This window comes from Coffea eugenioides, chromosome 7, assembly GCF_003713205.1.
Source record: "Coffea eugenioides isolate CCC68of chromosome 7, Ceug_1.0, whole genome shotgun sequence".
In the NCBI taxonomy this organism is placed as follows: Eukaryota; Viridiplantae; Streptophyta; class Magnoliopsida; order Gentianales; family Rubiaceae; genus Coffea; species Coffea eugenioides.
Window position 1 is genome coordinate 4,327,931 of NC_040041.1, and position 25,329 is coordinate 4,353,259.

A 25,329-nucleotide genomic window follows, 5' to 3' on the forward strand; every position below is an offset into this window, starting at 1 on the left:
TTCTAGAATATTTTGGTATTTTTTTAAATCTTTCACTTTGTATAAGAACCAATATAAAGGCATGCTACCTAATCAATAGCTAGCTGTTCAATGAAAAATTCTAAGCCCTAAAAAGGATAAAGTGAAAAGGGGAGGACTTGAGAAGTAAATCCTAGATTGTTATTGCCACATGGCCAATACTACTGTCACTATATGCATTAATGGAATTGAAGGGTTGTATATAATCCCATTTTTACTACTGTCTTTCCCGTCAGAATCCCCGAGTTGTGCAAACAATGGAATGGTCTCCTGAAGACGACAAGCTACTCGAAAATGCTCTGGCCGAACTCGACAGTAGTTCACCAAATTCCTATGAAGATGGAGCTGACAAAATCCCATGGAAATCTGTGGATGAGTCAGAGGAGCTCTATCAGGATCATCAAGCCTTAGCTCGTGACACGAATTTGACAGAGGCTGATAATTACTATCCAATGCCGCTGCATACAAATGATGGTGTAGAGAATCCAGGTGCCCTCAAATCCGGGGAGGAGACAGGGTCTTCGTCAAGAAAGAAACAAGCAACCAAAAATGATCAGCGTCAAAAAACGATTCGCTGGACTGAAGAAGAGCATCTGTACTGTTTATCATTCTGAATAATTTGATTCAATCGATATGCTTTCTCTTTATTTGAATGCCAGACATCTCTAGCTACAACCTAGTGTCAAAATTTGTTTCTGTTCATTTTCTTGATCTTTCTTCAACTTTCAGGCCGGAATTCCAAAATCAATTTCACTTTACAATTCATTGAAGCACTTTCTAACAGCTATACCAGGTGGTGTGGTCTGTCCCCAAAAAAAAAAAATTTTTTTTTTTGAGTCGCGAAATTAAGTGAAAGTTAAGATTATACTCGATAATTTTTCTTCTTTTTTTTTTTGAGGAGATAATTTGTTTTATTCGAACTTGGTTCCTGCATAATCTAGATTTTAAGTATTATTAGTCAAGAAATTTTTCGCACACACTAGCCATCAGTTTTTGTTTTTTTATTTTTTTTAAATTACACTAGCTAGCCATCCGTTAATTAATCCAAGCTGTCAATACAGTCAACCACTTCATTATGGTGTTGGCGGTGGCTTATGTCTTTTTTGTAGTCTTTGAGCTGCCAAATAGACCTGGTCACTTTCCCACAAATCTCATTATTCACTTCCTAAACAAGCATTAACCTTTTAAAACGGTTACATCCACGTACATAGCTAAATTTTAATCTTAATTTTTTGTTTAATCGAAAGCCTAAATATGGTCATTTACATCTTAGGAAAAAAAATGTACAAGTTAATTGGCATTCTAGCAAAAGCAATTATTCCTTTCTAAACGAATACTTTAGATTTTATTTTTATTTTTTTTTTACATCAAGAATGATATATAGATTAGCTCCAGTTATAATGTTTGCTTCCTCAAAAATCACAATGAGATAATTTATTTCTGCTTAAATGTTAAAATTAATCAATCAATTTTTTTGGCCTTATGAACTGTTTCTCCACAACTTTTTTTTTTCTTCTTTTTATTTATGCATGCAGGATGTTTCTGGTTGGACTGAAACGATTTGGAAGAGGAGACTGGAAGAACATATCAAAGCATTGTGTGACTACAAGGAAACCAAGCCAAGTTGCCAGCCACGGCCAGAAGTACTTCAGGCGCCAAAAAAGTTCTACTCCAGAAGACAAGCGCCGTTCTAGCATTAATGACATCATTGCAATTGACCCAGACTTTGTTGTGCCTCATTACACTTTCCCAAGCCTTGAACGAGAAATTCCCAGTTATTCTACTTCTACTGGCCAGCCTGAAATTGCCTTGCCTTCAGAACCCGACCGAAGCTACGATGTTGAAGAGTTACTCAATTCAACAGAAGCTAGCACATTCCAACTTGAAGAATTCCCTCCTGTGGATGAAGCTTTCTTTGAAGACCCTTCATTTTACTTTCTTCCACCAGATGCAGCTTATCCAGGAGCAACAATCAACAAGGAAAATCATGGGCAAGGACCCAAGAACTAGTAGTTTAATGCTACTAGCTAAACAGGAATCTCAGAGGGGTTAAAGGAACAAGCTTTAAAACATGCTAGGGGTCTTTCTTTAATTTGCATGTGATTGAAAAGGACTAGGATCTTATTCTCCTCTTATGTTTTGAATATTTGCTATGACATCGATTTCTGGGATTTTGTCTTTGATGAAGAATTGATTCTCGATGTGGTACTTCGCATTGGAATGATTGCATGCTTTTGTGATGGGCAATTGGGAAGTATCTCTCTTAATCTTGAACACTGTACTTGATTTATCATCTTGCTTGCAATGTCCAAGTCAGTGTTCGGCCCAGTCGGCAAAGAGAAACTAGGGCAAATTAGCTTTCATAGACAAAGTGACAATTTAATTAAGCTGACTGTCGTAATAGGACTAGCATATAGGAACATAGTCTGATATGTCAATGAAATTCACCAGACTAGCTTTCTTGGTTGGAGAAGAAATTGAACCAATTAGAAACATGGTTCATCATCGCAAGTCGCAGTCGCATCGCGGCCTCAGTTGTTCCACATCTGTAGCGACATATGAGTTGAATATCGGGTAATATGCACATTATAACACATAGTCTGATATGTCAATGAAACTCACTTTCTTGGTTGCAGGAGAAACTGAACCAATTAGAAAGGCCAGTTACTTGACAATATCTCATGACTGCATTTCTATGTTGCCCTGACGATCTTTTATGGCTTTCAAGCAGAAATCAGGGATTTTATTGATGCACCAAAGTATTTACAATCTAGAAAGGGGCATACCCCTTAATTATCACGTCCGGAATCTAGCTAATGATTATGCTACTAATATATACAACTTCAATTCTCAAAGCGCAGGTGAATCCCTAATTTACTTGCTAGACTCTTCCTAGCTAACTATCATTCATCAAGGATCTTTAGTCCTTTACCTCTCACATCACAAATCTTGTTGAGTTGGAACTATATGTGATCAAATTGGAAATATCTTGTGGCCTGCCTTCATCATTGGAAAAAACATAAGCAACCTTTCATGAGCTGATTATCGCGAACTTTCGTGCCCTCTTCTAGTATTGATGCCCGCAAGGATTCTAAAACATTCACCACCTCTGCCATCTCCGGTCTTCTTTTAGGGTCTGCGTCCCAACAACGTTCCATCAACCTGGATAGATTCCTTGGACAATGCTGAGGTATTATCGGCCTAAAGCTGGTAGAGAAATCCGGTTTGTCACAACAATATATCTCCCACAAGCAGATCCCAAAGCTGAAGACATCACACTTGTGATCATAAGGACTTCCTACTAGAACCTCAGGAGCCATGTAACCCACAGTCCCTTGGGCCGATGTCATCTGACCAGGATTCAGATCCTCAAATCTTGAAACCCCAAAGTCAATGATCTTCGCTCTTCGTCCTTCTTTATCAAGAAGTATATTCTCCGGCTTCACATCCCTATGAACAATCTTCTGGGAATGAAGGTAAGACAGCCCTTTTGCAACTTCTAAAGCAAGCCAAATAACAGTATCGAGAGGCAATTTTCTACACCTTTTCCTTCTGAGGAAGGATCTCAAAGTACCACCATGAACATATTCAGCCACCATGCAACAAGCCATTCTTGGCATGCAAGATTTACCTCGTCCTTGTTTATTTATGGTCAGGTTTGCTGCCTTTTTGGTTGCTCCGATGAATCTTGCTATGTTAGGATGATCCAACTTGTTCCAAATCAATACCTCCTGAATAAAAGCATTCCAAACCCTAGCTTTGTAGTCGCCCACCATGTCAAGAACTTTGACGGCCACTTGTTTACCATCGTAAACACCTTTGTAAACTGAACCAAAACTACCACTGGCTATATGATTCTTTATGATGAGTTTATTGGAATCGGCCTCCAGAACATGATTCAAGTCCGATGCTTGGTGACTTGAGCCTTCTTGCTTAGCCCTAGTCTCTTCCATCTCTTTGTCGATCTTCGTACGCTGGCGAATGGCTGAATAATCTCTTTTTCGTGTGTTTTAGTTTTATATATAGGAATTAATAGCGACGAAAATATCTGCATTATGGAAATTCATCATATTTCCTAGTAGGTTTCGGAAACGCATAGAATTATGTTATAGGAACCGACCAAGTTGGTCTTCTGGCTCTCCTGTCCAATCCAAATCTAACAAATTAGCTTAGATATATCACCGTTATATGGCATAACACTCTTGTTCATTAAATTCAATTAAAAATTAATTATTGTATAGTTAATTAAATGTATGAGAAAAAAATCCCGTTCAGGTTTAATTTATCAATGTGATCTTATAGCTCAGTGCAAAAAAAAAAAAAAAAAAAAATTAGGGCTCGAAGACAAAAATTAAATTACTTTCTTTAACCTCTGAACCTCATATCCAAAAAGATTGCAATTAGAGCTGGAAGACAAAATTCAAGTTACTTATCTTTAAATTGAGCTCCTCATGTTAGGATTGATTTATAAATCTAGTCAAACGAAACTTTCTGCTCATTAATTTTTAAGCTCAACCAATTATACACATAAATTTAAGAAATTTGTATAAATACACCAAACAACTTGACATCTACATTCTGATGTATCAAGCAACTTCCTTTGTCATGATCTCATGCCTTCCATTGATTTTATGTGCTACATTCGGTTTTGTCATCAGACTTTGTATAAAAGCTAAACTTTTTTAACTCTTTTCGACTTCTTAAATTCCACCCCTCTCCTCTCCTGATAGAAGAAAACAAAAAAGAAAAAAAAATTGCTAAACTTTCTTTGTACCCTACGTGGTTAAACAAAATTTATCATCTTTTCATCTTCAAACTTACCAGATCAGCATAAATTTCTCCTTATTTGGTTTGCGAAAAATTTCTTTCTAACAATAATGTAATATATCAAAAGATCTCCTAATACGATGTCTACCTCTCTTTTTTTTCTATTTTCTCTCTTTTTTATTATCAAATCATGCTTAACAAATCCCACCAAACCAAAATTAAAGAAAATAACTAGAAACAATTTTGAATCTATAGGCTCACCTAGAGTTTGGGAAAAACAAATTTTGTTGTTGCTTCAAGCAATATCTTATTCAATTCTTATTCTTCATCGCTATTCATCTAAAATTGAGTGTGTCAAATAATGAAAGAATAAATATCTTGATTTGGGGCACAGCAATACAGTTTAAATTAACTGTAATATATTCTTCAAATGCATGAAAAAGAATTTGCAGTTTTGAATATGTTTTGCTGCATCCATTTAGAATTCTTGTGTTGACATTTTCCATACTAATGCACTTGGAGTTTCGAACCTCAAAGTTTATAGTATCGTATTGAAAAGTGTACTACTTTTTTAAATAAAGTCAAAGATTTAACACTTTTGTGGAGGAACATTTTTCTTCATTCAAATTCTTTTAATGAAAAAGTTTTTGGGCCGTACAAAAGTTTAGCTCCCTAAAAAATGTCAATTAGTTTTGAAGTTCAATCCCCCAAAATGTTAAAATCTGCGGCAAACGAACGAACAAGGATTAACACGTCGAATCAGCTAAATGGGCCCAGGAAAAGAAATCAAGGAAAGGCCCAAAAGGGGAAAAAGAAGTGCCGAAAATTAATTGCCAAAAACAAAGTCGTTAAATACGACACCGTTTCCAAGGCAAATTTAAGGCTGAGCTTTCACGAAAGCGAAAACCCCTTCACAGTGTCGGTTCCGAGAGTTGTGGAATTGTTGGGGTTTAAGCCTCCTTAAGACCAGAGAGATCCATCCACTTTCCTGAACCCAGCCGGGCAGAAACAGAAGAACCCGAAAATGGAAACCTTGTTAAAAATTTTGGTGCTTTTCTTGTGATGGGATGAAATAGAGGAATTAGTGTAGAATTTATTCTGTAGTGTAAAAATGAAGGGAGTGGGAGATGGAAAAAGAATCTGTGAAGAATTCTCAAATGGGTATTATGGGGTATGTGCAGTTGGTGGAATGCTCAGTGCTGGAACTACCCATGTTGCCATCACCCCTCTTGATGTCCTCAAAGTCAATATGCAGGTACGTCTGCATAAAAAGAACGACAAATAAGCACAAAAATTTCTTTTTTGTAATGTGTTTGTAGGAGAAACAAGAAAAAAAAAATTGTATTTTTGTGGGCTTCAAGGTTTTCTTTTTCAATTTCATTGGTCATTGTTGGAGATCGTAATGATGTTTGCTTTATGGGCCTTTTTTGGTGAAGCTTGCAGCTTGTAGTGGGTCTTTTGTATTTTTTGGTGGCTCTAATTGATTCTAGTGTGGCTATTTTGTTGAATGAGGACTAAGGAATGTGTTTTTGCTGTCCCTCCAAAAATATTAATCTGGCATAACTCTGCTTGCATTTTAGAAGCATGATGCTGATATTTGTGAGCTCTAGCATTTATACTTGGTGATGGCATGCTAAGTTGGTATTTCCAGTTAAGGGGGAGAAACTGGAAGAAAGGCACGGTAGACGGGCTTTGTGATTCGCTGTTGAGGCTGTTGCAATAAGCGAGACTAGGTTAACCCGATGATCAGGCAATGTATTATTGATTATCTAATGGATGTTTCCGCTCTAATGCTCTACCCAAGAGTTATCAGTATATATAAAAAAGTGTGACTATCTAATAAATTGCTGTTGGTGACATTACTGTTGTGAAATATCCAAGTGCATTGGCTTATATTAATACTAGGTATTCAGTGGAAGTTGGTTATTCACGTTATGAATTGCAAACCTGTATAAGTTATTATCTTACTAGTTTGCTCTTTTCTTTTTCTATTTTGATTCATGCAGCGATTTTTATCTTTATATATACATCTGTCTTTAGCAGTCCTAAAGTTTTTACCAGTTATACAGTGATCGGAGTTCATGATAGCCTTAGAGAATGTAAACTCGCTGCTGTTTTCTGTGGACATTATTCCAGCTTTCTTATTAATAGACAGCTGCTCTGTAGATCTGTCTGACCAAATTTGCTATATATCTTCTGTTTTGTTCTCTCAAAAATTCTCTAACCTGGAATACTCTTTTCTCCTGATCAGTGGAATCTTATGTCTTTGATTCCAATGATTTTTTTTTTTTGGTTGGTTTTCTTACTTTTATCCGAAGCTGTTGAAGTTGAACTAATGAAAAAACACAAATTGTACTTATTAGGTGTATCCTATTAAGTACCAAAGCATTTCAACATCTTTCACCACTCTACTAAGGGAGCAAGGCCCTTCAGCATTTTGGAGAGGCTGGGCTGGGAAATTCTTTGGTTATGGTATGCAAGGTGCTTGCAGATTTGGCCTGTATGAATACTTCAACAAGGTTTACTCAAATGTTCTGGTGGATCAGAACAAGGGCTTGATCTTTTTGCTCAGCAGCATGTCTGCTGAAGTAATTGCAAATGTGGCTCTCTGCCCTTTTGAGGCCATTAAAGTTCGGGTCCAAGCACAGCCTCATTATGCGAAGGGTTTGGCAGATGGTTTTCCAAAGCTGTACATGTCAGAAGGACTTCGTGGGTATAGACCTACAACATCATGAACTTGTTCATTCACATAAAATCCTATTTTTCTGTTTAATATTTACTGGAAGAATTACACCTTAGCTCTCCTTTGTTTCCATTTTCAGCTTATTCAGAGGACTTATTCCACTGTGGGGTCGTAATCTACCATGTAATTTCTAACTTCATTTATACTTTATTTTGTAATGTAATAGCGCTTGAACTTTTGAACTTCTTGTTCATGTTTGGTAAGTTACAAGGCTTCAAGTGGAGAAATATTAACATTTTACAATAGATAGTTTATATGTCCTTTTCATACATCTGAACCAGCACTCTGACATTGGAAGAGGATAATTATCAATGACATTGCACATTATTGAATATTGAATCACATTGCAGCTGTTGCTATTTCCCTCAAATGATACATCATTACATACAAAGACAGATTCAGGTAGAAACTGCTTCACACAAGTTGGGAATAATGGCGCACATAACTCCTTATAGTTGTAGATGTACGATGGAGAGTGGGGCTTACAAAAGAGTATGACAAATTATGTGTAGTTTATTCATTTCATCTCCAAATATTTGTGCAGTCTCAGTGGTCATGTTTTCGACATTTGAGCATTCGGTGGACTTTTTGTATCGAAAAGTAATGCAAATGAAAAAGGAAGATTGTACGAAAGCTCAACAGCTCGGAGTAACGTGCTTGGCTGGATATGCTGCTGGATCTGTTGGTAGCATTGTTTCCAATCCTGCTGACAACATTGTTGCCTCTCTTAACAACAAGAAAGCCAATAGCCTTAAGCAGGTGATCTCCACCTATGTTGTTTCTCTGTACAAAATCTAACCACTTATGCAGCTCTATGCTTAATATTGTCGTTTATGTTACCAGGCTGTGAAGAGAATTGGGTTTGTTAATCTATTTACAAGAAGTCTTCCAATTAGGATTATGCTGGTTGGGCCTGTTGTGACTTTGCAATGGTTTTTCTATGACACCATTAAAGTGTTGAATGGATTGTAAGTTATTCTTCATCTTTATATTTGACTCAATTTGTCTTTTACCAACCTTTTTGCTGCAGTTTTACCTTTTTCACAATCTTAAGTGGGTAAAATTTCCAGGGGTGTGGGAAAATAAGTTTGGATGTCTATCTGTTGCTAATTGTATGTACTCATTCTGAAAAAATTTTGAGCTGTTATTGTTTGTATGGCATAAATAGAAATGGATAAATTGCTGAAGAAGTCGTTAAAATCTTCTTGTTACGTGGACGGTTATAATAAATTGGCATTTTAAATCTTGTGTTAAAAGGGCTGATGACTATAACAAATAGTACCTGTATCTTTCTTTCTTCTTGCACTCGTGCCTTTATATTTTTTCATATATGTCGAAAACATATCCAACTGTTGTAGAAATTAATTTGCACTTGAACATTACAGGCCAACAAGTGGACATGTTAGAACAGAAGAAAGGAACACAGCAAAAACACATTTGAATGCTCCAGCTGAATAGTGGTGTACATTTTGTTTACCGGATTATATACTGATCTAGTTAGCACAGTTCTCAATTGTTTTGGTATGCTGCCTGCTCTTTTGTTGCCAGGGGTTACTATCCTCGAGCCCTGTGCAAGCAAAACATCTTTTGTTGAGATCCATGCTTCCAATTGCTCATAACTTTCTTACAGCCCATGTATATTCTGAGACAAAACTGTTGGCATATTCTATTGTAGTTGATGAACTGATACTGGAAATGGAAAATTTGACAACAGCTGAAGCGGATATGAAGACTGTTGACATGCTCTGGGTTTTAGTTTCAGGTGGCTGACTCGTTTGTAACTTGCATTTCAATGTTTTCATATTTAAATATGCAGTTTTACCTTGTTCCATACCTAAATCTGGAGATAGATATCAACTGTTACAATTGATCAATCTCCAGCTATTTTATGAGTTCTTCTATCACTCTATTATTGCATGATTTTCCTCATGCATGCACTGTTGTGTATGCACCTATTAGGCTATTACCTTGCACAGGGCGGTACACTTGCATGGTTAGTGCTGTAAAACAGAACAGAATGGCTATGTAGGTCATAGAAGGTACCACACACCATTATTGTTTGTGGAAGATTATCGTGCTGGGCTATACGCACATGAATTACAGGATAGAAATATGGGCTATCTGCACATGAATTGCAGGACTGAAATAGGAAAGAACACAGCATTCGCCAGGTTACTTCACAGACCCTCTGCATTTGATAAAGAGAGGATATGGGACATTTGTAGGTCGTGAAATCCACAAGCCATGTGCGGACGTGTTTAAGCTATAATGCCTATGTCCCGAATTGGCCACAAGTGGAATGACTTGTGTCGAAGAACTGCAAATTTTCAAGCATTAATCACTTTTTTTTTTAATCTTTTCCACCCTTCCCCCTCATTGATCCAGCTAAGAATCCAATCATGGATGAGTTGCTCCAAAACTCTCTCCCCCGTGTTCTTTTTTTTTTTTCCCTTTTTTCTAATCCATTTTAAGTTTGTCAAAATTAGACTGCTATGCTTTGTTAAGAACATTAACCACCACCAGCAGATCATTCCTTCCTAGCGCCATTTCCCGAAACACAGAAAAGGAACACCCACTGGTTGGACTTATATTGCATTAGGGAACAATCAGCCACAGGTAATTCAATTAACCAAGAGAAGCAACTTTCCCTATCGATGGCAAAAGCTCATACTTACATGCTTCAGTAGAAGCGGAAGCCCAAGAAGGGCCCAGGCAGAAAACATGTCAGTCAACAATTAAACGCACAAACCCAGAATGCTTAAACAATAAAGAAAACACACACACGCACAAACATGATGATTCACCAAGAGGAACAGAGTGGCCATCACTCAGGCCAAGTAAACAAATTCAAAATACAGAATTCCTTTTGCTTAAAATTGTAGTTGACTCGCGAACACAGTAATTTACCAGGGGAGCTATAATTCCTGTATAAGAGACACTCATTGATACACTCAACTTGGGCATGCAGCTCATACATAGCTGTCAATCAATGACTTCCTCATCTCATCAACAATGGCACTAGGTTGAGCTTCTCTTAACTTGAAAACGCTCTCTATAACAGACAATTCTGTTGCGGTAGTGTCAGATCCACAAAAGGCTGTCCAGTCATTAACTGTCAGGCCAGCAGCGATTACTTCACTACCACGATTCACTGTCCCTGCCACCAGTGGAACCTGTAGGAGCGTAGAGAGTTCATCTAGGTCCTCTATGGACGTATGAGGATGCACCTGAGCAACAACAGATTCAGTGAGAAACAGACACGTGCTCTTAACTCTAACTTCATATTTCATTAGCACAAATCACAGAATTAAGGAGTTTTATATCCGTTCAAATGTTCACTAAGTACAAGGTGCACTGCTTACCAGGCCACCCCTATTTGAAAATGCACAATAGCTGCCCACCAAAATATTTCCAGCAATTGTCTGTCTAAAAACTTCTACTCCAAGAACATCTGCAATCATCTCCTCAGTTTCCTATGAGAAGACACAGCACACCAAAATTACCAGCTTAATCAATGATTAAAATAAGCTCATTTTGATTTAGACAGTATATCATGCTCTACCCGTCCTGAAAAAAGTTATAACCAGACAGAGAAAAGCTGAATAATTAGCATAAAATTAATAAGGTAGATTCCAAGTGAAATATCAAATTGCCATTGAAGAAGCAAAATTTGAAACAAGTGCAGAAAGCATCCAGCTGAATATCACCACAACCTATTTGAGGCTTTTACCAAGAGGGAAATGCATGCATACAACAAGAACTGCTGTCAGCATTGAGAAGCATGCATAGACTTCAGATTTGTCACATGACAGGCATAGGATGTACAGGCATATAGATAAACATAGGGAGGAAGAGTCTAGATGACACATGCAAGTGTTTCAATCAGGTCAATTGCATTCCCAGACAATATAAGAATTGGAAAAGCACTGCTTTATTAGGTATAGCAAAATTGCCACTAACTTTTTCACATAAGATATATGGTATCCAAATCATTAAGCATGTTATTATCAAGGGAAAGGACAATATTACCCTGTCGAGATCGGTGTGTGTAAGTGCAACATGATCGTTGCAGGCAATGCAGTTTCCCAATGCAGAAAGTCTCTCATCAATGCGCTGAACAACAACTGAATCTGGTAGACTATTCCTCAAATGCTGAAGTTCTTTATCACATATAATGTAAATCAAAGTCAGAACCTTGAAAGTCCATAACACATCCACAAGCAAAGGTAGATAATTCTCATATGCACCACAACTTTTTTACGAACAAATAGTGATCTTATGATGACATCTAATACGTCATCAATTAAATCCAACAAAAACATGGTCAACCAACCCAAGAAGAAGACAAATGAAAAAGGAAAAGAACAAAGATTATACATTGCACAGTGTAGCTGAATATCAATACTTGAAAGGAAAATTATTTGCTTAAAAATTTTAAAGCTGTGAATCAAAAGATACACAATAACTGTACTAGCAACAAGTTCATGAAGTTGTTACCTTGATCGGTGGTAGTATGCGGTAAGAGAAGCCCATTCTTGTTTCCTAAATGAAAAAAGGGGGAAAGTTATCCTATCTAAACAGTCATTCCAATGGTACTCATGTCTCTACAAGCAAAATAACTCTAAGAGCCTTCTAAAGTCCTCACCAGCACAAAGTCTTCCAATGATCCTAGTGCCACCAATCGCGGTCTTCACTACCGGAATTACATCAGCCAATTCTGCCTCAAACGTACTACAATACACAATATATAGGTTACACACAAGAAAAAAGATTTGCTGAAGAAAAAGGGAAAATAAATTTTATCATGTTAGTAGAGTAGCTTGAAGCGAACCTGTAGAAGTTCTCAGAACCTCCAATGGCGACCAAGCAATAAGCATTGGTCAACTTAGAAAAAACTCCAACTTCGCATGAATTCTCAAATTGCAATCCTAAAATTAAAAGCAACGATAATAATTATGATATTAAACGAACAATTTTCACGCCATAAATCAGCTAAAATCAATTCTTTTTTTTAACTCAATGACTTATTTGAACTGGAATACTCACTGGTAGCCATGATTCCAAGGATATCAAACAAATATAAACACCTACTCGATATTAGATCTGAAAAGGGAAAAAATCCAAGAAGAAAGGTTTGAACATGGAAAGAAAGAATAAAAAGCAGGAACAAATAAGAATAATAATGAAATCAATTACGGAATTCTTACAATCAAGAAATCGAGGTTCTATTGAAAATTCGTAGATTACCTAAAAGGGATTTGCTGGGAGAATGATTTGAACGTTCAGCAGACGCTAATCAACGAGAACAGAAACCCTGATTTGTGTTTTAGGGTTAGGGTTTATAACCAAGTCAAAATAAAGAATCCAAACGGTGAGAGCTTTTTTGTTTTCCTGGCTTTCCCCCCTCTCTTTTATTTATTATTTTTTTTTGGCGATAATTTGCGGAGGATGTTTGGAGCCAGACGCTGAAAGGGCCTTATATGAAGGCCCCTTGTATGTCGCTGTTGGGGATTCAACTTCTGGACCAGTTTGGGCCAGATTTATTTATTCCCCTTTCGGCCCACGTGGAAACTTCACCCTTGTATCCCAAGAAAAAAAAAAAAATTTCTCATCTTTGAAATCAACATTGACAGTCAACATGTTAGACATCTCACGTCATTTCTTGTGAAGAACGTTGAAAACTTGATGATCAAGAAAAGTTGGGTGTGAGCAGGCACATATTTGTAGTATTGGTTTGTTGCATATAATTTCACATGAATTTTGAAATCTACCCTGATGGAGTTATTTTCTAACTACTTTGTTTTTGTACTTTGTATTTAAAGAAGGGTTAATTCCACTTTGTCCCCCCAAACTTTGGATGATTATCCACTTAAGTCCCTAAACTTCAAAATGGGACACTTAAGTCCCTAAACTTATAAATACCTCCCACTTAAGTCCCTAAACTTATAAAATGGGACACTTAAATCCCTAAATCCTTATAAAATGGGACACTTCGACCACCAATGGCATTCAAGATTTGTTAATAATTTTCCTTAAGTGGGAGGTATTTATAAGTTTAGGGACTTAAGTGTCCCATTTTGAAGTTTAGGGACTTAAGTGGGTAATCGTCCAAAGTTTGGGGGGACAAAGTGGAATTAACCCTTTAAAGAATCATACAAATACAGCCAATAAATAGATTGTCCATTAGCATAATTCAAAACTCATTTTGTATAATTTATGCCTTCAACTTCTTCAAAATCATGCTAATTGCCAGTCATTCTTTGCGACAAATTCAGAACATGTAATTAGGTAAACTCAGCGTATTTAACCAAATGCTATCTCTTCCTTTAAAATTGTCTTACCAAATATGCCAGGTCAAGTCTGAGCCTCAAAAGATTCAGGCACTATTTGGATTGAGGGAATGGGAGAGGAATCGAAGAAATTTGGTTTTTGTTGTTTGGATTGACTTTTAAGTAGGGAAAGGGTCTAATAATTTTGTCGAAATATGGTTTTCACTCAAAAATGGGCGGAAACGAGGGAAATGAAAATAAATTAATTTCAATAATTTTAAATTTTTTTTAAAAAGATCAATTTTTGTCTATATTTTCTGGTAATTAAATACTTGGTCTTTTACTTTCCTTTCTCTTCCTCTTCAATCCAAACAAAAAATTAGTATTTTCTTTCATTTCCTTCCATACTTAATCCAAACAAAATAGATGGACATCACTTTTCTCTACTCTCCTTTCTTTTCTTTTCCATTAGTATCCTTTTCTTTCCCTTCCTTTCCGTCAATCCAAACGGTGCCTTAGAAATTATGGGATTAATCGAATTCAGCCTTGGGCATGCAAGCAAAAAATACATCTCCGAGTTGTATTCATGTAGCCAAGTATACAACCTTTGGCCCTCGATTGACCAATCCAAGTCCAGCCTTTTATCCTTGAAGACCAAAAACAAATAGGAAAAAATTTTAAAGGAATAGGAATTCCTCCGTGCTCCAGTGCAATATTCTTATGAGAATTGAAAATGAGAGAGAGCTTGTATTCTATATGCGCATTATGTCGACATGATCATGCATGTTATTGTTGCAGTATCGTTGCTCAGCATCCTGAGAATGATGAAAATCTCACAAAACCCAATATTTACAACAAAAGAATAGCCACAGAACTTTTTTAAAAAAAAAAATTTAAACAAAAACAATGAAAACATAGAACAGGCCAGACTGATGATCGATCAAAATCACCCATTACTACATAAAATTCGAGAATTTAAAATCGTTCTGATGCCCGTATCTGCAAGTGAAAGATTGGCTTCGAAAGTATTCCACCTCCTCTTGTTGCCACTTTCCATCATCAAAGTTCTTAGAGCAGCTAAAGCTATCATATATAATTCAACAGCTCGTGTCTTTCGCTTTCCTTTGCACACGATGACTTCTTTAGAACTACCTACTCCTTCGGCTGTGGTGGCCTGGATTAGCCTCTCCAATAGATGTTTTATTGTACTCAGCCTTCCATTGGCTCCAAAGAAGTTACTGCCATGAACCATCTTTCTGGTTCATGCTAACTTGTTCAAGTGATTTCTTTTCCATCGCAAACAGAATTGTTTCACCAAAAGTTACTTATACCATGGTCCTGGAGGCAGTGAAATAAAAGAAGATTCCACATGTTTTTCCCTTATCACAATGCATTAGTGATTAGCCACCCACCCAGGACTATTCATCTCCCTAACCTGGAGTAAATAGCTTTTTGTAAAAAAGATGAACCCTAGAAATCTTCACCAACCACTACTTTCCATAATGCCAAATCCATATCTCCATACCAACCATTTTATATTTCATCTGCATTACTATTAACATCAAGGGGTTCATTCATACAACAGTTCCCAGAGTTAAGACTTAGGAATTGAGACAAATTTAGTACTGCACAAAATCACAAATTCACCTCTAGATATTCATAGCATCTAGCTTCATTTTAAAAGCAATAACTCGGCAGAATGCACAGAAATAAGCTTAAAATGCGAGCAAAAAAGTTAAGGTGGTGCTTATGTTATAAGAAAGGTACATGCCAAAAGCTACAGTGGCGGCGGAGACGGAGTCGCGTAATAGGCGGATGGGGACGGTGGTGGAGAGCTTGAATGCGCTCGCGGGATTATCGGAGCTCATAATCAAAGCCGCACCGGCTCCGCCTCCCGCGGCTGTGGCCGCCATCAACAGTTTCGCTCTGGTGCGCCACACCGCCATTTGTTGGCCTTCCTTTTTAATTTTTTTCCCCTTGTCCCCGCCTTTTGATTGGCTTCGGGTTTTTATTTAGAACTCCAAGAAAACGGGGTGGACAGAGGCGAAACTTCCTCTATTATCCACATATCTTCTGACAGCAGCTGAAGCGGATATGAAGACTGTTGACACGCTCTGGGTTTTAGTTTCGGGTGGCTGACTCGTTTGTAACTTGCATTTCAATGTTTTCATATTTAAATATGCAGTTTTACCTTGTTCCACACCTAAATCTGGAGATAGATATCAACTGTTACGATTGATCAATCTCCAGCTTTTTTATGAGTTCTTCTATCACTCTATCGTTTCATGATTTTCCTCGCGCATGCACTGTTGTGTATGCACCTATTAGGCTATTACCTTGCATGGTTAGTGCTGTAGAACAGAACAGAATGGCTATGTAGGTCATAGAAGGTACCACACACCATTATTGTTTGTGGAGGATTATCGTGCACATGAATTACAGGATAGAAATATGGGTTATCTGCACATGAATTGCAGGCAGGACTGAAATAGGAAAGAACACAGCCTTCGCCAGGTTACTTCACAGACCTCTGCATTTGATAAAGAGAGGATATGGGACATTTGTAGATCTTGAAATCCCCAAGCCTTGTGTGGACGTGTTTAAGTTATAATGCCTTTGTCCCGAATGAGCCACAAGCGGACATCGTGCTATAGAATGACTTGTGTCGAAGAACTGCAAATTTTCAAGCCTAAACCAAAATTTTTTTTTTCTTTTCAACTCCTCCCACTCATTGATCCAGCTAAGAATCCAATCATGGATAAGTCGATCCAAAGCTCTCTCCCACGTTCCCTTCTCTCTTTTTTTTTCCCTTTTTTCTAATCCATTTTAAGTTTGTCAAAATTAGACTGCTATGCTTTGTTAAGAACATCAACCACCAGCAGCAGATCATTCCTTCCTAGCGCCATTTCCAGAAACATAGAAAAGGAACACCCACTGGTTGGACTTATATTGCATTAGGGAACAATCAGCCACAGGTAATTCAATTAACCAAGAGAAGCAACTTTCCCTGTAGATGGCAAAAGCTCATACTGAAGTAGAAGCGGAAGCCCGAGAAGGCCCAAGGCAGACAACATGTCAGTCAACAATTAAACGTACAAACCCAGAATGCTTAAACAATAAAGAAAACACACACACACACAAACATGATGATTCACCAAGAGGAACAGAGTGGCCATCACTCAGGACAAGTAAACAATTTCAAAATACAGAATTCCTTTTGCTTAAAATTGTAGTTGACTCACGAATACAGTAATTTACCAGGGGAGACAGCATAATCATTAAAAAAAAAAGGAAAAAGAAGAGAGAAAGAAAAAACATACAATGTAAGTAAGAACAGGAGCTATAATTCCTGTATAAGAGACACTCATTGATACACTCAACTTGGGCATGCAGCTCATACATAGCTGTCAATCAATGACTTCCTCATCTCATCAACAATGGCACTAGGTTGAGCTTCTCTTAACTTGAAAACGCTCTCTATAACAGACAATTCTGTTGCGGTAGTGTCAGATCCACAAAAGGCTGTCCAGTCATTAACTGTCAGGCCAGCAGCGATTACTTCACTACCACGATTCACTGTCCCTGCCACCAGTGGAACCTGTAGGAGCGTAGAGAGTTCATCTAGGTCCTCTATGGACGTATGAGGATGCACCTGAGCAACAACAGATTCAGTGAGAAACAGACACGTGCTCTTAACTCTAACTTCATATTTCATTAGCACAAATCACAGAATTAAGGAGTTTTATATCCGTTCAAATGTTCACTAAGTACAAGGTGCACTGCTTACCAGGCCACCCCTATTTGAAAATGCACAATAGCTGCCCACCAAAATATTTCCAGCAATTGTCTGTCTAAAAACTTCTACTCCAAGAACATCTGCAATCATCTCCTCAGTTTCCTATGAGAAGACACAGCACACCAAAATTACCAGCTTAATCAATGATTAAAATAAGCTCATTTTGATTTAGACGGTATATCATGCCTTACCCTTCCTGAAAAAAGTTATAACCAGACACAGAAAAGCTGAATAATTAGCATAACATTAATAAGGTAGCTTCCAAGTGAAATATCAAATTGCCATTGAAGAAGCAAAATTTGAAACAAGTGCAGAAAGAATCCAGTTGAATATCACCGCAACCTATTTGAGGCTTTTACCAAGACGGAAATGCATGCATATGACAAGAACTGCAGTCAGCATTGAGAAGCTTCCATAGACTTCAGATTTGTCACATGACAGGCACAGGATGTGCACGGATATAGATAGACATAGGGAGGAAGAGTCTAGATGACACATGCAAGCGTTTCAATCAGGTCAATTGCATTCCCAGACGGTATAAGAATAGGAAAAGCACTGCTTTATTAGGTATAGCAAAATTGCCACTAACTTTTTCACGTAAAATATATGGTATCCATATCATTAAGCATGTTATTATCAAGGGAAAGGACAATCTTACCCTGTCGAGATCGGTGTGTGTAAGTGCAACATGATCATTGCAGGCAATGCAGTTTCCCAATGCAGAAAGTCTCTCCTCAATGCGCTGAACAACAACGGAATCTGGTAGACTATTCCTCAAATGCTGAAGTTCTTTATCACACATAATGTAAATCAAAGTCAGAACCTTGAAAGTCCATAACACATCCACAAGCAAAGGTAGATAATTCTCATACGCACCACAACTTTTTTACTAACAAATAGTGATCTTATGATGACATCTAATACATCATCAATTAAATCCAACAAAAACATGGTCAACCAACCCAAGAAGAAGACAAATGAAAAAGGAAAAGAACAAAGATTATACATTGCACAGTGTAGCTGAATATCAATACTTGAAAGGAAAATTTCTTGCTTAAAAATTTTAAAGTTAAGAATCAAAAGATACACAATAACTGTACTAGCAACAATTTCATAAAGTTGTTACCTTGATCGGTGGTAGTATGCGGTAAGAGAAGCCCATTCTTGTTTCCTAAATGAAAAAAGGGGGAAAGAAAAGGTTAGGTTATCCTACCTAAACAGTCATTCCAATGGTACTCGTGTCTCTACAAGCAAAATAACTCTAAGAGCCTTCTAAAGTTCTCACCAGCACAAAGTCTTCCAATGATCCTAGTGCCACCAATTGCGGTCTTCACTACCGGAATTACATCAGCCAATTCTGCCTCAAACGTACTACAATACACAGTATAAAGGTTACACACAAGAAAAAAGATTTGCTGAAGAAAAAGGGAAGATAAATTTTATCATGTTAGTAGCTTGAAGCGAACCTGTAGAAGTTCTCAGAACCTCCAATGGCGACCAAGCAATAAGCATTGGTCAGCTTAGAAAAAACTCCAACTTCACATGAATTCTCAAATTGCAATCCTAAAATTAAAAGCAACGATAATAATTATGATAATAAAGGAACAATTTTCACGCCATAAATCAGCTAAAATCAATTCTTTTTTTTAACTCAATGACTTATTTGAACTGGAATACTCACTGGTAGCCATGATTCCAAGGATATCAAACAAATATAAACACCTACTCGATATTAGATCTGAAAAAGGAACAAATCCAAGAAGAAAGGATTGAACATGGAAAGAAAGAATAAAAAGCAGGAACAAATAAGAATAATAATGAAATCAATTACGGAATTCTTACAATCAAGAAATCGAGGTTCTATTGAAAATTCGTAGATTACCTAAAAGGGATTTGCCGGGAGAATGATTTGAACGTTGAGCAGAGCAAATCAACGAGAACAGAACCCTGATTAGGGTTTTAGGGTTAGGGTTTAGGGTTAATTTCACATACCTCCCCTGAGATTTTTAATAATTACAAAAAGCTCCCCTCAAGTTTTAAAAATTACACTTACCTCCCCTATTTTCACTATTTAAATAACATTTTAGACCCAAAAGGCTATAGCTCTGTTTGGATCCCCTATTTTTGGAAGTGTTTTTTCAAATAATTTACTGTAGCAGTTTTTGAAATACAGTTGATGTCGTTTGGATATTTTGTTTTTCAAAAATTAGTTTTTGAAAAGCTTTTGCGTTTGGATTGATCTATATTTGAAAAACAACTAAAGTGCAATGGATTAAAAACATTCGCTGGTAAGCTACTTCCTCCCCTCTAATCATGGAAATGCCTTAAAACTGGGCAAATTTCATTTCAGGTGATTACAATCCGAGGCTTTAATGACCTACCATGCAATTCATTATACCCATGTTTGGCCTTTTCATGGTGACTATTGAGTAAAAGTTTGGTGATTGATGAGTTTTGTAGACAATCATTCAAAAAAATGGAAGTCCCCTGTAACGAGTTGTAATGTCTGTCATAAAAGCGAATTTTAAGGGACTAGTATTACTATTAAGGGTGGAGGAGATATGAAAAGTTTGTAATCGAGTACAATTCATTACTAATTGATACCTTACACAATAAATTTGCATGAATAACTCAAAAGAAATATAATCCATGAGCCTACTTAGCATGTTATTGTCTAGGTAGCTGACAATCTGGACCTAGGCCAGGGGCCAATTGCTAGTTTTGTCCAGTGACATACATGTGAGCTGCTATTGCCCGTCGATCTTCATTCCAGTTATCTATGCCCTATTACGACATATCGATTGGTTGGACCCCCTGGACTTGATTCCCTGCTACCTGTGCATCTGCAAAGTCTCCGAAGGTAGCTTCTTCGTTGAAGTATAGATCATTGGGTGAATGATCTTAAATGAAGTTGTGGAGAGTACAGCATGCAAGCACAATATTATTTTGAGTTGCTATTAGGTAGTTTTGTATTGAACCTCTGAGTGTTGGAAAACGCCTCTTTAGAACTCCAAAAGTACGTTCAATAATATTTCGAAATGAAGTATGTCGCCGGTTGAACAAAACTTTAGATGCTCGTTCATACTGCGTGCCCCGAGCGCCCCTAAACGGTGCCATAAACTCAGGCATGTTTGTGTAAGCAGCATCCACCCCATAGTATTTCCCTGGCAGCCAATGCATGGAATGATAGTTAGCATAGGTCCTCAATTTACAGAAAAAACAACCGAACTCGTGGCATCTATTAAATATTTGCTAATGCCATAACTAGTGAAAATATTTGTTGAGTTTCTGAACTTGGCAAGTAACATACCTAATTGTGGCATTGAAAATCCTGAATTTCGATCAAGCAAGGTGTTTTGGAGAATCCTACCATCGTGGACACTGCCTTCCCAACCAACTCGAGCATAAACAAATCGCATATCATAATTGCAAGTCACTAGCACATTTTGAGATAACCCACCGTGCCTATTTATGTACCTCTCTCTTATCTCTGTTGTGCACCAAGCGGAGACGTGGGTTCCTTCTAAGGCTCCAACACAATCCTACATATTTGGGGGTGATAGTTATAAATTACTAAAACAATTATTCATAATAATTAGTAGACAATAGATGATATGGTTATTTACCTTGAACCACAGCCAGAATTGTCCATTGTGCATGATTCTGGGGTATGTGTCATCGAAGTTTCTTGGCCTAACGAGATCATGGCCAAGTCGCACCAATCCTCATAGAACACGACGTACATGTCGATCAGTTGTCTCTATGGAATGCTAGAACCGCTCTACTAGAACTCAATGCCGCTCATCATGGCTCAGACACATTAGCGTTAAAACAACGGACTCATGAACGCCAACCCTCTGAGAAGGATATGCATGCCAGTAATCACGCTCAACCAATAGGTCGCACAAATGTAGGAAGAGGGGAACATCCATGCGCATGTTCTCGAAAATTCGATCTCGATGACCGTTTATCAACTCAAGCACATAATCCCTACCGGAGAGTGAACTATCTCGGACTCTTCTTCTTCTCGGAACAAGATTAATGAACGGGTCAAAGAAAATAAAGCCAAGTAGCACAACCGCCATAAGGATATTGTCCAGGTCAATATCGTCTCTCTCGTCGTCCAAGTATCCGCCCTGAATGTGCATGTGGTTATCCATGAAGTTGGCTCCACCTTGAGCTATAAAATCTAAGTGATACCCTGCACATTTATGTCCCAAAAAATAGAAAATAGTTGTCAAAACTGTCCAATCTATCAAGAAGAACCAATTTTATACATAACAAAACTGTCGTAAAACAACAAAAAAATTGAAATGTACATTTGCACAATTTTATAATTAACGATAACAACCTGTACTTTACTACATAAACCAGGCTATTTATTAAGCCCATACCATAATATATCAAATAGGATTAAAAAGTCGAAAGATGAGGCTGCAGATATAAAAAAAGATAAACTTAAATGCATTGACAAGTATTATATAGTTAGTCCATCCAGCGAAGGGTCAAACAAGCCATAGTTAAACTCTCTCCCTCAAAACAAAGCGACAGGAAGAGGTAGAAAAAAAATAGCGATTAGCAAACGTGGCAACATCCTTTCATTTGACAACCAGGAAAAAATTAAGAAAGCTAAATCCAAACTGTCAACTCCAATACAGTGGTACAACCACGCTTCACATGACAAACTCAAACTCAAATATATGCTAAGGCATCACTCATAGTCACGTCGGAAAAATGAACACAAATAATGAGCACTCTCATAAGGAAAAAAAATTATAAAATGGAAACCGTGAACGTCTACGGTGGGGGTAGAAACCCTCGGTGTCTAACAAACGCAAGATGGTCAACATCTGTCCTACAAGCGAACCAAATGGCCCGTTCCAAAGGGTCCTTTAAGACATCAACAACCTTCAGGTGCACATTAATGTCCAGGTTCAGGGCGTTGAGCTCTGCCAAGGCAGTTTTTATCTCGGCATCAGCATCGAAGGGAGGATATGCAGTCTTCGATGGCCCTTCGATGGTGAAGAGACTGAACCACTCATACTACTACTCTTTTTGCAACTCAAATGGGTCTTAAGGCTGTCTAGGACACGGATGTACTAATGGAATTGGGGGGATGAACCTGAGAAGAACGACTCGGTCGACATGTCGCTCGATTTGTGCTTTTCTTTGCCCTTCTTCATTTTTTCTTTCCCTTTCCTAGTTGCCGACACAGGTTCTTCTTCCTCCAATAGATCGATATCTACAACGTTCTTTCCCCTACCACGTCTAACAGCATTTTTCATTTTCAACTCGTCTTGTGAGTTGGGAGGTAATACTCCATGTTCGGCGCTGAAGTTCCCAGTAGTCCCCTGATTCATGAAAACTTCTTCAAGTAAATGGAAGACAAGGCATGATCTGTCATAAAATCTTTCGTAGCCCTTGTTCACCTACATCAAATGGAAGTATTTTAAATAATAAAGCATAAAACAGTCAAGTCGAAACGCGAGGAATAATGAAATGATATTGAGTAGGAAAAATTGGAGAAAATTATGGTACCCGAAGTAGATAACTCCAACGGTCATCGTCTATCATGAAAGTATACTTGGCGGAGTCCCAACCCATACCAGTGCCACGTCTCTTAAATGAAATATACAGTCGGGTCAAGGACTGAAGTGCATAGTATTTCGACCGAATAGTGTTAGTGGGAAATGAAGTGTCGAACGTGTCATTAAGCATGCTAGCAATCCCTAGGACGACACGATTCCCGATGTTATGAGCGGATATTTCTCCGTTCCTATGCATATGGACAAGATATTTGACGAATGCAATTTCATGTTCCGGGGTAAAAGTGTTACGTTTTGTATACTTTGCGCTCGGTCGACTCATCTTTTTTTTCTTTAAGATGCCCAAACCAAAAACGGTGGGAAAAAAAACTTAGGATGAAGTCACATTGATATATATAATGATCTAAGGCAATCGAACAACCCAATTAAGTACAGGATATTCCGTCTAAGTCACCTTGAAGTAGTTAGTGAGACAAAATTGCAAATCGTTTTCTCTCTAAGCGGACTTCAAAGGACAAGTGCTAAATTCCCTACTTCTTTGGAAAGTTGTGAATAAGTCATCAAACTTATCACCAATTATAGCATACTAATACTACGAAAAAATTAGACAAGAGACAACAGTCCATACCCTTCCAAGCACGCTGAGTCACAGGGGGCATGTAATTGCACTAGGGTTCCTCCAAAGGATCACCTAAATTGACGACCTCAAAGTGAAGTCGGACACCGAAGTTATAAAGATATAGGGGGAACAACCCGGAACGTCAAACAGTATTTCCCAAAAAAATTTAGAGCAAATTGGAGTATTCTTGAGCTTGTATCATCCAAAAATAAGCACAGATTACAAAAAACTAGTATGCATTTGCATCCCATATTTTGATCTCTCAACTTGTCAGCAACTACAACTCTACTGATGACTATTGTAACGCAGGGAAAACTACCATGCAATATCCTTAATAAATCACAATTCTTTCAGCATATAATTACAACCCAATTCTAGCAGCAGGTTTGTTAAACCAACTTCGCACAAAAGGCAGCTTTAACAACTAGAATTTCCTCCTCAAATACACAGAGGAGGAAAACGAATTGCAGACCAAACAGCAATTCGTTGTCCAGTTTCAGAAATTGCAATTCCCTGGTACCTAGTTTTAGGCCAAACAGCAATTCGTGTCTAAGCAAACAACAATTTAGCCTACATCAGATAATTTCGCAAAATACAGTCACACTTTTTCTGTAGAACTTCAACATCCAAATACGTAATCCAAACTATAGGAATACAAATTGAATAAATTAACTGCAGTTCTTAGGCACAATAATTAAATAATTAACTGAAACTTTCAATTAACATTAACTTCATACGAAGATAAGCAAAAAACATTCACTGGTAGTTGCTGGCCAGCAAACACATGAGAAATCCCGGAATGTTTAGTCAGCATTTGACTTGAATAACTGATGAGAAAGTAGGAATATCCATGCTAGACTACTGGAACGAGACAACAGACACACAATATGAACTAAAATAACAAACTCAGAAACAAAATACCGATCGAAGGTTTTCGAACAGAAGCAGTAGAAGAACGAGTATTGAAGTTGTTATATGAACATGCTACTGTCCATCATTTCTCGTACTAAACTAATGAATAATGACTCTAGCTGATTAGTCAAAAATTTTGAGAGAAACAGCTATAATGGTGCCCCAAATTAAGAAGCCCTAATTCATACAGAAACAGGGAATTGAATTACCTCCTACGGATTGAAATGGAGGATTACACAAGCCTGAGGTGCACTGAGCAAGGTACGATAACAGCCGTGTTATGCTACACGTGAAGAAGCAGGCGCCGTTCTTTGAACCACCTCCTCTCCAGCCGAACTCTATTGCTGCAAGAAAAATCATGGAACAGCTCACGATTCACTCTGTTGCTATTAACTAATTTTTGGGGGCAGTCAGCAATTAATCCAATGCTGCTGCATCACGGGAGAGCTGACAAGTTGCTGGAACTTGGCATGCACTTTCATCGACGGAGATTTCACCAACTAAGCTCGCGGCCGCAGTAATAGCAATGAAAAAGAAGAAGGAAATGGAGTTGTAGCTTCTACCAAAGGTTTAACAAAACTACACTTGTTTTAATCACAAAAGGAGAAAACGACGTTGTATGTCTACAGAGGGAACTGTAGACTTTCAACTACAAGATG

The 25,329-nt window shown here is 37.7% G+C and overlaps 5 protein-coding genes across 7 annotated transcripts; 2 read left to right on the plus strand and 3 right to left on the minus strand.

Annotated features, from left to right (window-relative positions):
- Positions 1 to 275: 275 nt before the first annotated feature.
- On the plus strand, positions 276 to 2,028 carry LOC113778002 (transcription factor DIVARICATA-like). Its single transcript, XM_027323240.1, has 2 exons — positions 276 to 613; positions 1,554 to 2,028. The coding sequence occupies exons 1-2, from the start codon at positions 276 to 278 to the stop codon at positions 2,026 to 2,028; spliced, it is 813 nt and encodes a 270-aa protein (XP_027179041.1).
- Positions 2,029 to 2,139: 111 nt separating this feature from the next.
- LOC113778003 (serine/threonine-protein kinase STY13-like) lies at positions 2,140 to 3,971 on the minus strand. Its single transcript, XM_027323241.1, has 2 exons — positions 3,103 to 3,971; positions 2,140 to 2,278 (listed from the first exon to the last, which is right to left on the minus strand). The coding sequence occupies exons 1-2, from the start codon at positions 3,969 to 3,971 to the stop codon at positions 2,140 to 2,142; spliced, it is 1,008 nt and encodes a 335-aa protein (XP_027179042.1).
- Positions 3,972 to 5,709: 1,738 nt separating this feature from the next.
- LOC113777873 (mitochondrial phosphate carrier protein 1, mitochondrial) lies at positions 5,710 to 9,457 on the plus strand. Of its 3 annotated transcripts, XR_003469227.1 has the most exons (7): positions 5,710 to 6,040; positions 7,149 to 7,498; positions 7,608 to 7,651; positions 8,073 to 8,287; positions 8,372 to 8,496; positions 8,914 to 9,049; positions 9,204 to 9,457. XR_003469227.1 is itself a non-coding variant. In XM_027323091.1 (6 exons), the coding sequence occupies exons 1-6, from the start codon at positions 5,897 to 5,899 to the stop codon at positions 8,984 to 8,986; spliced, it is 951 nt and encodes a 316-aa protein (XP_027178892.1). In that variant the 5' UTR covers positions 5,710 to 5,896; the 3' UTR covers positions 8,987 to 9,457. The 3 variants fall into 3 exon arrangements, 2 of the variants coding, with proteins under 2 accessions (XP_027178892.1, XP_027178893.1); XM_027323091.1 differs by having other exon boundaries at positions 8,914 to 9,457; XM_027323092.1 differs by lacking the exon at positions 8,914 to 9,049.
- A 793-nt stretch (positions 9,458 to 10,250) lies between these two features.
- Positions 10,251 to 19,520, minus strand: LOC113777414 (eukaryotic translation initiation factor 6-2-like). The gene is made up of 9 exons (XM_027322474.1): positions 19,476 to 19,520; positions 19,275 to 19,331; positions 19,060 to 19,156; positions 18,879 to 18,964; positions 18,720 to 18,764; positions 18,252 to 18,382; positions 17,585 to 17,695; positions 17,147 to 17,449; positions 10,251 to 10,452 (listed from the first exon to the last, which is right to left on the minus strand). Exons 2-8 carry the CDS (start codon positions 19,282 to 19,284, stop codon positions 17,192 to 17,194), a joined length of 738 nt encoding a protein of 245 aa, XP_027178275.1. The 5' UTR covers positions 19,285 to 19,331; positions 19,476 to 19,520; the 3' UTR covers positions 10,251 to 10,452; positions 17,147 to 17,191.
- On the minus strand, positions 10,287 to 12,936 carry LOC113777413 (eukaryotic translation initiation factor 6-2). Its single transcript, XM_027322473.1, has 8 exons — positions 12,776 to 12,936; positions 12,575 to 12,631; positions 12,360 to 12,456; positions 12,174 to 12,259; positions 12,026 to 12,070; positions 11,558 to 11,688; positions 10,891 to 11,001; positions 10,287 to 10,755 (listed from the first exon to the last, which is right to left on the minus strand). Exons 2-8 carry the CDS (start codon positions 12,582 to 12,584, stop codon positions 10,498 to 10,500), a joined length of 738 nt encoding a protein of 245 aa, XP_027178274.1. The 5' UTR covers positions 12,585 to 12,631; positions 12,776 to 12,936; the 3' UTR covers positions 10,287 to 10,497.
- Positions 19,521 to 25,329: the final 5,809 nt, after the last annotated feature.